At 36.5% G+C, this 12701-nt stretch overlaps 1 protein-coding gene across 1 annotated transcript in view; it reads left to right on the top strand.

The window, feature by feature from the left end:
* The window catches only part of ARHGAP10 (Rho GTPase activating protein 10), a 103593-nt gene that overhangs the window by 52182 nt on the left and 38710 nt on the right, over window positions 1–12701 (top strand). The window contains exons 15-18 of the mRNA XM_026668772.2: window positions 2870–2957; window positions 3917–3975; window positions 5364–5469; window positions 9144–9303. Of these exons, the coding sequence (XP_026524557.2) occupies window positions 2870–2957; window positions 3917–3975; window positions 5364–5469; window positions 9144–9303 (413 nt within the window). The remainder of the gene's footprint in view (window positions 1–2869; window positions 2958–3916; window positions 3976–5363; window positions 5470–9143; window positions 9304–12701) is intronic.

The raw sequence follows: 12701 nt of genomic DNA, 5'->3' as shown, positions 1-12701 counted from the left end.
TCAGAAAAGCTAGTTTGCAATAGGCTCCTCTCCAGGAGCATGTAGCTCCATCTGTGCTGATAACACAGTGTTCTTTGGCAGATAAAACTAGAGGAAACTAGCAAATGAATTCATCTCATTACCTCAGACATTATGTGGATGGCAAAGTACTTTATTTTACTGTATGCACTATTGTCAAATCCTTGCCACTTGTATGATGCTGACTGTCTCTGATGAAAATATGACAGATATTATACAGAATACTGTCTTGTTTGCCGTATTAATTTGTCAAGATGATCTGACTGATTATTAATTAACTATCTTTAATTGGTATCAGCAATTAAAGCAATTGAATTTAAGAAAGCTACCTCAATATTTCTTATAGCTTCAGGAAGAATTAGGAAGTAAAAGAAAGAAGCTATTGAAACAAAGTGCATGCATCCTATTATGGAAACCTGGTATTTTCATAAAACCCAACTTAATCTACTGTTTTGTTGGAGAAAGTTATTAAAACAGTTTACATTTAAATAGCTGATGGCAATTCCAGTTTAGTACAGTGGTTTAATGCAGTGATCCCCAACCTTTTTTATGCCGCGGCCCGGTACCGGCATCAGCTGGGCGCCGCGGCCTGGTACCGGCATCAGCTGGGCGCCGCCATCTTTTTGATGAAAAAGTGCTTCCGGTGACCTCACGGAAGCACTTTTTCATCAAATGGCGGCTGCGCTTCGATGAGCTTTCGGGTAGAAATGGCTTTCTACCGGAAAAGCTCACCGAGCGCTAAGCGCCGCCATCTTTTTGATGAAAAAGTGCTTCCGGTGAGCTTTCTACCCGGAAAAGCTCACCGGAAGCACTTTTTCATCAAAAAAAGATGGCGGCACCCAGCAAACCAGCGGCCCGGTAGGACTTGTTCCATGGACCGGTACCGGTCCGCGGACCGGTGGTTGGGGACCCCTGGTTTAATGCATAGGATAGAAAATAGAAGACCATGAATTCAAGTTTTACCTTAGGCACAAAGTCAGCTGGGTGACCTTCGGCCAATCTATCTCAGTCCTCGGAAGTAAGCAAAGGCAAACCACTTCTGAAAAAGAAAACTTCAGGAACTAATCCAGGCAATTGCTAGGAATCAACACTGATTTGAAGTCACACACACCAAAAATTCTTTTATATACATATTATAGAATGCAGTCTATTTCTTGTATTTTGTTGTATATGCATCAAATAGAAGCTTATTGGGTTCTATTTTATAAAGAATATTAGCCACTATCCTATGGCCTTTGTCTGAGATCCATGCTTCTTAGGTTATTCATTTTTAAAGCTTGTTTTTTATGGAAAGGCAGGAAACGAAAACCTATTCTGCTACTGCATCATGTTTCAGCACATTGTTCTGCCTTACAAAAACTTACCTGGATAGGTATGCAATCATAAGATCTCATTTCCGAAATTGTGATCCTTGGGCTTATCAAGATTTGCAAGAGGAAAGGAATGTTGTGAGAAAGAAAAAATAAAGTTGGGGATAGAAAATGCATAAAACAGATGTGCAGGTTTAAATAATTTATCTACAAAAAAGAATATTACAGTTAAAAGAATTAAATGGATCTGATTGTTAGAAAAATACTGCATTCTTCATAAGTATCTCCGTCACTGCATATGAGAGTTTTAAGCATGGACTACCGTACAACCTTGTCAGGAGCTTCTTACCGCTGAGGACATTTTTATATTTATTTATTAAATTTATTTGCTGCTCATTTTACCGTGGGGCTACTCTGGGAAGCTTACAACAATAAAATGGAAAAAAATAAAACATGTAAAAATAACAATAGTAAAACAACAAAAGCATAAATGTAAACAGTTCTACAGCAAATGGAAGTTCTATAGCAAAGAAGCAAGCTAATGAGAACATCTTGGCTGAAAATTCCATTCATTATCAAAATCTTGCAAGTGAGAAACACCTTGACTGTTTTTGGTGACTTAAGATAGGTGTGATTCTCTATGCTAGTCTAGTTGTTTCACGGGATCTAATACACAGTGTAATAAGAACCTGCACTTTGACCTCCAGTTACTTAGTTGCTTAGTTTTAAGGCCTGACTTTTTAGAGTGGTGTTGAAGAAGCTGTATCAAATATTAGACATTTTGCAAAGGCCAACTATAGTCGTCTTTTATACTCTAAAGTGGCCTCACTTTAGTGTCTTTTTATCTATACTATATTTGGGATCTTAGTGGACGGCCACTGAATCTTGGAATTTTATGCCTGCAAGAAAGTCTTTTTGTGATATACAATGGATATTTGTCTGTTCTGGATTGATAAAAGAATCTCTCTTTTGTCTGATGGATAAAAGAGATATATCAATAATATCAATATTTATTAATTTAATTGACAAAATTGAAAAAATATTGTAACAAGCCAAAATCATAGAGTCCATGAGAAATCACTCTACTAACTAGTTTGATTTCTGCAGTCCTGGTGTCTTCCAGACAAGGGAGCATTCAGCATTACATATTTGACTTCAAAATGTTACTTTGTTTGATATTATTATTGCTTTTCATTCTGTATTAATGAGTGCCATTTGTCCCAGAATATAAGTATTTTATACCAGAATGTAATATAAGCCTGCTAATAACCCAAACATAATGCACAGAGATCACAACAGACAATAGGTGTAAATTTGATTTTTGAAATGGTCTTTTCTGTACTTGTACAATTTCCCCATTATTTTTTAGTTTCTACTTCTTATGCATAGAAAATAAGAAACAGAATCTTGTCTTAATTCTCTTCATTAACAGAACTTTATGATTTGATTTATTGATACTTTCATAAGTTCAGTTATGCTGCATAGTATCTGGAATCTAAATTATAACTGATCAAAGTTACCTGCTTATGTGTATTTTCTAGATGCAAAAACATGTGATGAAGTTGATTTGGAAGGTAATACAGAATGGGAAGTGAAGACAATAACAAGTACAGTGAAACAATACTTAAGGTACTATTAAATATGTTATATTTTTATAATTTAATTGAAATTACAACAGATGGTGAATGTTATGTGAAAAATGCAAATATAAATAATTTTAGGAAGCATGTAGAATATTATTTCTGGAATTCCTTCCAATCCTTTAAAACAGGAATGTCAAACTTTCGTTGTCATGGCAGTGTCAAATGACATATCAGAATTTGTTTCCCTTTACTAAACGTGGCCACCACGTGAAATATCTGGCCCATGGGCTGTGATTTTGACAGACCTGCTTTAAAATCTGTTCATGCCAGATGACCTGAAATGACCTGGGAGGTAGTTTAGAATGGAGGGATCAGCAACATGTCAAGCTGCTGAAAGTTGTCCTTTTTTGTGGCAATGCATATGGGCACATTTTTTTCTATAGCCTCAGCTGGTTTATTTACACAATATTTCTTTTGGCTTATTCTGCCACCCCCAGTTTGGTGGTTCTCCTGTCCTGTGGTTATAGAGTTGTACTGTTAATGGATAGACAGACACTCAAGCTCCTTTACATAATTTTCTTTTCAACACTCCTTTGGTTTAGAAAGAAAAAGAAGTGTATTGTAATTTTCAGAGTGCAATCTGTGCAAATAGTCATAATAAACTTTTGTTTTGAAAAAACCAAATCCTTTAAAGAATCAATTGTTTCCTGTATGATAATCATACCTTTATTTTTATCTGGCTCCGGTGGTAAATACTCCAAGGTTTTCCTCATGTGCAATGTGGAATACAACCCAGATAAATATTTCATGGAATGATTATTTTTCCCATTTTTTATAAAAAGCATCCTACGTAGAATGTTAAACAGTGCAAAATTAAAATGAATGCATTGTGTTCTGATAAAATAGACAGTTTCCCTCCCTTTTAGAATGTTTGTACTTAAACTTGATTGTACATTTAAATGATCTTTTTTCTCCTTAATTATTCCAATGTTTTTGTTTTAACAGAAGCCTGCCAGAGCCCTTAATGACGTATGAATTACATGGAGAGTTCATCACTCTTGCTAGTAAATACATGACGTATCATACTTTTATCTCTTTTAAAATAATAATAATTGGAAATCAGGGAAATTCAGTTAGGTAACTCAAAATCTTTTCCAAAAATCATTGTATATTTCTGGTCCTCCTACAAATGCATGCAGTATTCAAAATGTTAAAAACTTTCTACACAGTACAACAACCTCACTGCAAGCTATTATACAATCTATATATTCCAATTCATGTATAAAAACTTAAGTGTATTGGGCTAAATACAAGGATGTTGCAACACGTGTTAGCATCTTACGAAAATGGACAATGAGAAAACTGGATGTAACCTCCCAGAATGTAATGCAGTTGAATTACTTAGAAGCTTGAACTTTATGCTGAGAATCTTTCTTAAAAACTGTCAGCATAACCATATTTAACTAAAGAAGAATTATTTTATGATTGAGGTCTCCCCCCGCCATCAGAAAATCCATATTGAACTGGAGGGGGGGGAAATGACCTAGATATTGATTGGCCGATTGTGACTTTGACTTAAAATGCCCAATTACAATACTCAAATATTTAAACCTATCTTTTATGAGAGAAGAAATATTATCAGTTTCACTATGACAGTAACTTTTTCAAGGGGAAGGCTAAAGAGGTTTATGACTTAAAGTAGCAGAGGGACAGCAAGGAAGGGACCAGAATATACAATGATTTAAAAGAGAAAGGAACCTGAGGCACTGTACTTGAAGAAAGAAATATATATAAAAAGAAGGATCTATAAAAGACATAATTGAAGGACTCTATGAGGATTTAAGCTTGTAATATGCTTGGAGGAAGAAGGTCGAGCTGGAAAAGAAATAATGATACTGAAGGATATGGGAGATAAATGGTTGCAGTAAATAGTGCGTGTATTTATTTAATTCAAGATATTTAATTTATTCACTTTTTTATTTTATTTTAATACTGCTTGTTTCACGATCAAGTGACTCTTGCCACCTAATTGTTTAGAAATCCTCATAGGTTTAGCAAATCTAATTTTTTACCATGTTTGTGCATCATTTCATTTCCATTATGCCCCCATGTGAGGCTGTGACATGTCTGTATTATCTCAATGTAATGCACTACAGCAAATTGTTTAAATATTATAGCCAGGGTGGTTTTCAGGAAGTAGAACTGATGCTTAGTTGTATATTAAGGAAGATCATAAACAAGGCCAAGAGAATAAAAAGCTACCTTCTTATGATAAATGTTCTATAACTAGAGTTTCCTAACATCTGGAGAGATAAAAAAAATATCAAAATAGGATTTCACTTCATATCTTTAAAGATGCACAGATAGCAAAAAAGAAAATTAAAATGTTTGTACATAATCTTACATTGTGCCAAGTGCATAACTACAAATTATTGTTTTTTCTTTTATGTAGAAAGTGGTAGCCCTGAGTCCCGTATTAAAGTTATCCACTCCTTGGTTCATAAACTTCCAGAAAAGAACAAAGAAATGCTTGATATTGTTGTGAAGCACTTAGCAAAGTAAGCATCTTGTATCCTAGTTTGATATTTAAATTTTTTCTTTGCAGTTCCTGAAGGCTGATTATGTTTGGAGATGTATTTTTATATTTCATATAAACAGCAAAAACAAATGTTTGCTGTTTGCCCTGTTGTATACTGTATAACTATTTTAGTAAAATTTAATCTGGATGGATGGATACATGATTGATCAATTGATGGTCTATCTGTCTGTCTGTCTATCTATCTATCCTCTGCATTAACAGAGGATAGATCTGTAAGGGTGGCCATCTGTTTATCTGATAGATGCCCACCCTTATGGATTAAGCACTGTTAATGTAGAGGAAAATATTAAGAAATAGCTAAGATAATAAGAGGCATTGGAGAAAGAAAAGAAACATAGCCCAAATCATTGCCATTTATACCAATATTCATTTTGTATACCGCTCCATACAACCACCTCAATGTACATCTTTCATGCTGGTAATTTAGTTTTGTGTTCAGTCTATGTTTATTCAGCATTGGTGTCCCTTTCTTGTTTTACAACATACCATATTTTTCGGAGTATAAGACTTACTTTTTCCACCCCCAAAAGTGGATGATAATGTCTGTGCGCCTTATACATGTTATGTATAATGAATGTTGCCAAAGACCCACCCACCCGCCAGTCCCCACCCTTCATCTTCTGCCTCCCAGCAATTTGCCTCACTGCAGCAAACAGCCTGGTCAGCTTCAGCACAGCCTGATTAGCACGAGCAGCTGATTGTCGGTAGGATTGGCCCCTGGCGATCAGCTGTTTCAGGCTGCAGGGATTGCCATCGCCTATTGCCTCCTCTGTGCACCCCATTTTCGGCTTCTGCATCTCATTTTCAACCTCCACACTTTTTGGTTTCCATGCGCCCCATTTTCTGCCCGTTCTGGGTGGTGGGGATTGGAACGGGCAGAAAATGGCATGCACAGAGGCCGAAAATAGGGCGCGCAGAGGCAGCATAGGCGATGGCAATCACTGTAGCCTGAAACAGCTGGTTGTCAGGAGGCGGATCCTACCGACAATCAGCTGCTTGAGCTAATCAGGCTGTGCTGAAGCTGACCAGGCTGTTTGCTGCAAGGAGGCAAATTGCTGGGAGCCAGAGGCAGATTTTTTTTTTTTTCCTCCTCAAAAACTAGGTGCGTCTTATACTTCGGAGCGTCTTATACTCCAAAAAATACAATACGTCTTAACTTGATTTTCAGTATTTTAATTTTTAAATCTGTGCATCTAATTATTTGATTTATGTAATATACATTGCAAATAATTGACGAACTAACAAACAACAACATGGTCTCCGTACAAAAATATACACAGATGCACACACACGTACTGATATCCCAAAACAACACTGTTCTAATGAAAACACAAACATTTCCTTATATAATTATTGCCTAAAAAACTAAGAAAAGATCACACATTCATGTCTTAATCTCTGCTCACTGCTAAATGATTTGCTAAGCATTTTGTTTATTCTTATACAAGCTTACATTCCATTGAGTATACTGCTCTTGCTGTACTCAGCAACAGACATTCAGCTCAGTGTTCAGATATTTCCAGTACTTTCTTTGACTACATTCTTTGGGTTTGGGTTTTTTTTTGTCTATACATGTCATTCAATATCTTTTTTATTTTATACAGCTTTTATTCTCTTAAACACTTCTGTTTACCTTTTCCACACGGATTCCCTACTTTTTGCTCTGATTCTTTTTCATATAGAAACTCTTCTTCCTGTGAACAATCTACTTTTGTGGGTTTTTTTTTTAATTTAATTTCTTTCCTTTGCTTCCATGTCCATTTTACTCATTATGTGACATTGTCAAAATGAAAATGCAGTCTGTATCACATGCATGCTTAATTAATTTTAAAGTACTTTATGATGCAGTATCAGGTATATTTGGTAACATCTTTTGGTAAACCTCTCTATGAATCACCACCATTATTTCTTTATCATTGGAATTAGTACTGCTGCACCACTCAAAATCTTAGCAGGTGAATCTCAGATAAAAAAAAACTCATCATTTCCACTCAACTGTGTCTTGTTGGTATGCACCAGTTTTTCTTACGGTTTCTCATTCAGGCCATGTTATTTCAAATAGACTTGGAATCCACGTGCGACCATATCCAGGGAATAGCCAGTGGATTAGAAAAACAGACTGGCATCACATTGGTTATCTCTGTTCTTGTATAATATTCAATTCAGTCCCTCCTGTCATTTATTCCTCAACTATTTTCATAATCACTTCTTGCTCTCTCAGATTCTTCTCCAATTACATAATTTTGAATAGAAAAACTTTGGTAGCAAAACTTTAGTAGCCGCCCAATTAAAATTGCTCTGCCAATCAGTCTTGCTTCCCTTCTTGAACTTAACTGTATAATATTTGCTGTACTTCATTCATTTTACTTCCTTCACCTATTTTTTTCTCTTTTCCTCTTCCTAAAGATTTCTCAATTGGGCCACTTTCACTCCAGAGAGGAAGGAATAGGAATTTTCCCAGCCACACCAAAAGCATGAGAAAAGTTTTTTCATTTTTCCAAAAAAATTACCAGCAATGGATACGTTTCTCTTTCCATTTTATTTTTTTTAATTAAGGTTTATTTTCAAGTTTATCTTTAATCTTTATTTCAAGTTCCTTATTGTTTGCTACCCTTAAATTCCAAGTCAGTGTCTTCCATGTGCCATGGTTGTCTCTTATCATGGGCCATAGAAATTGTTTTCCATAACTCATTATGACTCTGGTCAGATACGTAGTTCTTGTATGAAAACAGTAATTGGGAAAGGAATTTCTGTTGTGCAGTTATCTGGATATCATATCACCATGGTGCTTAGCCATGGCAATTTGAGCTGTCCTTGGCTAATATCGCTGCAGCTTGTTATACAGGGATCTCACTTAACTTCCATCTTCCTGCCCTACTGACCTTATTTGGAAGCTGGCAGGTAAGATCACAAATCACGATTACATAACTCCAGGTTCACTGTGATGGCCAGAACTTCAAGAACTGGTCATGAATACCAGTTGTTCAGCACTGTTCTAAGTTTGAACAATTGCTAAACCCGTGGTCATTAAGGCTGACTTATATTCTCAACTTAATTGCACGTGTGTTCCATACAGCATTCCCTGATACATATAAAGGCAGTACCTTTTTTTTTTTTTTTGACACATTATGACTGATAAGCCACAGGGCAACCAGACTCTAAACATGTTGTTTACGCTATACAATGTTGCTCCTATTTCTAATCTGGAGACTAATTTGCAAGCTAAATACTATTGCCTACCTACATTTTACATGGTGCTGCATGCAATATAAGAATACACAAATCAGGATGTAATCTGTTATCTCAGTATTGCTTTTAATTAAAGTAAAAATGTTTTTACCTCAGAATGATATAAAATAATTGTTAGTATTTAGTAACAACTTTTTTTTGAGTGGGATAAAATATTTTTTTGTTTTTGTTTTGTTAGTATTTTTTAATAATTGTTTGAAATTTTAGGTACTTCCATATATCAAATGAGGTTTATTGTTTTAAGAAGAGAGAAGAAATGCACAAATCTATCCTGAATAGTTGCAAAAGTTCAATGGTTGAAGGAAATGTAATTTTATTTTTTCACTTTGAAGTAATCATCTTCACAATGCTGGCTGTTTTTTGTTTCTTTCTGTTTTTGAAAAGTGTTTCCGATCATGCTAAGAAAAATCTTATGACTGTGGCAAATTTAGGAGTTGTATTTGGACCAACGTTAATGAGGCCACAGGAAGAAACAGTGGCTGGTCTTATGGATCTGAAATTTCAGAACATTGTGGTGGAGATCCTAATTGAAAACCATGAAAAGGTAAGTATGGAAAGTGGAAAAGAGATTTGATATAAAATTCCTGTGAGATAATTTATGATTTTCTCAACTTCCATACTTCCATAACATAGGAAGCAGAATCATCTTAATTTTAATAGATTTTTCAGGATTTATAAGGAGGAAGTGACATTTTCAGCCTGCGTAAGAATTATGAAATTCACTTCGACCTTTAAATCTTCCCCATTCATTTCCCTGTGAAAAACATTGCAGTGGTTATTTTTAAAATTCCACTCTCTTGGAGCATAAAAAAAGGATGCTGATGGTTCTTATTTCTTACTGTAGCTAGATTGGCAGAATCTTTACATTCTCTTTTGTAGAAAAATGGAAAATGTGTATGGAAAGGGAAGGAGACGGACTATACTATCAGTGTCTAATAAAGAGGATGGCTGCTTGATTACGTGAACTTTTTTCTGCATTGCTTCCTTGTGGGATGTACAGGTGAAACTCGAAAAATTAGAATATCGTGCAAAAGTTCATTTATTTCAGTAATGCAACTTAAAAGGTGAACCTAATATATGAGATAGACTCATTACATGCAAAGCAAGACAGTTTGTCATAATTGAGATGATTATAGCTTACAGCTCATGAAAACCCCAAATCTACAATCTCAGAAAATTAGAATATTACGTGCAGTCAATAAAACAAGGATTGTACCTAGAACAATATCGGACCTCTGAAAAGTATGAGCATGCATATGTACTCAGTACTTGGTTTGGGCCCCTTTTGCAGCAATTACTGCCTCAATGCGGTGTGGCATGGAAGCTATCAGCCTGTGGCACTGCTGAAGTGTTATGGAAGACCAGGATGCTTCAATAGTGGCCTTCAGCTCTTCTGCTTTGTTCGGTCTCATGTCTCTCATCTTTCTCTTGGCAATGCCCCATAGATTATCTATGGGGTTCAGGTCAGGTGAGTTTGCTGGCCAATCAAGCACAGTAATCCCACGGTCATGTGGGATTAGGTTTTGGTGCTTTTGGCAGTGTGGGCAGGTGCCAAGTCCTGCTGGAAAATGAAGTCAGCATCCCCATAAACCTCGCCTATGGAAGGATCTCCTGGTAGATGGCTGCGTTGACCCTGGACTTAATGAAGCACAGTGGACCAACACCAGCAGATGACATGGCTCCCCAAATCAACACAGACTGTGGAAACTTAACTCTGGATTTCAAGCATCTTGCAGTGTGTGCCTCTCCATTCTTCCTCCAGACTCTGGGTCCTTGGTTTCCAAATGATATGCAAAAGTTGGTCTCGTCAGAAAAGAGGACCACTGAACAACCAGACCAGTTCTGTTTTTCTTTAGCCGAGGCAAGACGCTTCTGACATTGTTTGTTGTTCAGGAACGGCTTGACAAGAGGAATACGACATTTGAAGCCCATGTACAGGATCTGTCTGTGTGTGGTGGCTCTTGATGCACTGACTCCAGCCTCAGTCCACTCCTTGTGAAAGTCCCCAACACTTTTGAATGGCCTTTTCCTGACAATCCTCTCCAGGCTGCAGCCATCCCTGCTGCTTGTGCACCTTTTTCTTCCACGCTTTTCCCTTCCACATAACTTTCTGTTCATGTGCTTTGATACAGCACTTTGGGAACATACAACTTCTTTTGCAATTACCTTTTGAGGCTTTGCCTCCTTATGGAAGGGTGTCAGTGATGGTTTTCTGCACAACTGTCAGGTCAGCAGTCTGTCCCATGATTGTGATTCCTACGGAACCAGACTGAAAGACCATTTAAAGGCTCAGGAACCCATTGCAATTAATTAGCTGATTAGAGTGAGACACTTTGAGCTTAGAATATTGAACCTTTTCACAATATTCTAATTTTCTGAGATTGTGGATTTGGGGTTTTCATGAGCTGTAAGCCATAATCATCTCAATTATGACAAAATCATGGCTTGAACTACCTTGCTTTGCATGTAATGAGTCTATCTCATATATTAGGTTCACCTTTTAAGTTACATTACTGAAATAAATGAACTTTTGCACGATATTCTAATTTTTCGGGTTTCACCTGTACATTACTTCCCAATTGTTTTGTTAACAAGTTTATTAATAAAATCTCTAGTCTGCAGTTAAAGCAGTTATACTAGCCTGATACATATAAACATTTTGGGAAAAGAATATATTTTGTCCCATTAATTTTCTGAAATGCAAGTATGTTTAAAATAATATGGTTACTTGCCTAATGACTACCCTATTCTCAAATCTGTAATCTTTTTTTTCCTGTTTTTTCCTGTTTCCTGTTTTTTCCTGTTTGACTTTATAATAGAACATATTTTTATCAGTCTGCGACTTCCTAGTATCTATGCCATTTATTGGCTTTCTCTGCCCCTCAATATTTCTTCAGCTTATCTGCAGATAGTACCTATTAGAATTTTTCAAATATTTAGAGTTCTCTATTTTACTATTTTTTTCAAGGATGTATTTCAGTATTTAATTACAGCCTTTAAAAGAAAGCTCTACATTTGTATGCTCTATTTTTGTTTCATATATGAGAATCATGGCGTTAGGAGAAGTAGTGATTCTTTTCGAAGTTACCATCCCTCCAGTGCTACTTAATGGAAGAGTTTTCCTTGGAATGTTGATGCCACATAAAAATATTAAAATGCATAATCTGAATTAATGGGGTGAATGGAATGGAGAAACTAATTCATTTTGAACCCATCCCATCCTAGGGTTTCTACTGAACCATTTTGGTCAGCCATTACCAGTTCCCAGTGTATGGTGGGAATAAGAGCATAATTTACCAGCTCACTTACTTCCCTCTTATATTTTTAGTTATTTCACTTTTTTCTATCCCCTTAGCCACTGCTAATGCTCCTATGTGGAATATCACACCAGCCTGTCTCTTCCTGATCACAGTAGCACCTTCTTTTCCCTTTTTTTGCTACCAATATCTTCAGCTGTCTCCCCATCCCTAGCTAAGTTTTTTCTGCCTGCAGCAAAACAGCCCTTTTTTTGGGGGGGCACATAGAATCAGATAATGTCCATTGATTATTTAGGTTACTTGTGAAAAAAGAATACTATTTTGCACATGTTGAAACACTTGAAACATATTTAGATCTCAGCATGGATCATTCAAAACCAGCTGTTGTGCATAGAATATAGAATATATTCCTACTCTGAATTTATATGGTAGAACAATCTACCAACTCTACCCTGATTAAATAGATTATAGCAGGAATGTCAAACTGGATTTCTTCGAGGCCGGATCAGCATTTCCGTTCTCTGCAGGCCGGTGACCAGGGAGAAGGACGGCAGGGGGGCACGGATGCCTCTTGCAACACCCTACTGGCCAAAATGGGGAGCCAGGGGTTCACGCATGGGCCCCCTATGTATCATTTTCCCCCCATGGTCTCCTCCAGCATTCTGCCGGCTGAAAACAGACTGTG

The sequence above is a fragment of the Notechis scutatus genome, chromosome 4 (genome assembly GCF_049901735.1).
Source record: "Notechis scutatus isolate UNSWTSFEM ecotype Mainland chromosome 4, rNotScu1.2, whole genome shotgun sequence".
NCBI classification, from domain to species: domain Eukaryota; kingdom Metazoa; phylum Chordata; class Lepidosauria; order Squamata; family Elapidae; genus Notechis; species Notechis scutatus.
Note: the sequence above shows the minus strand (reverse complement) of the source record. Positions and strands in the feature narration are given on the sequence as shown.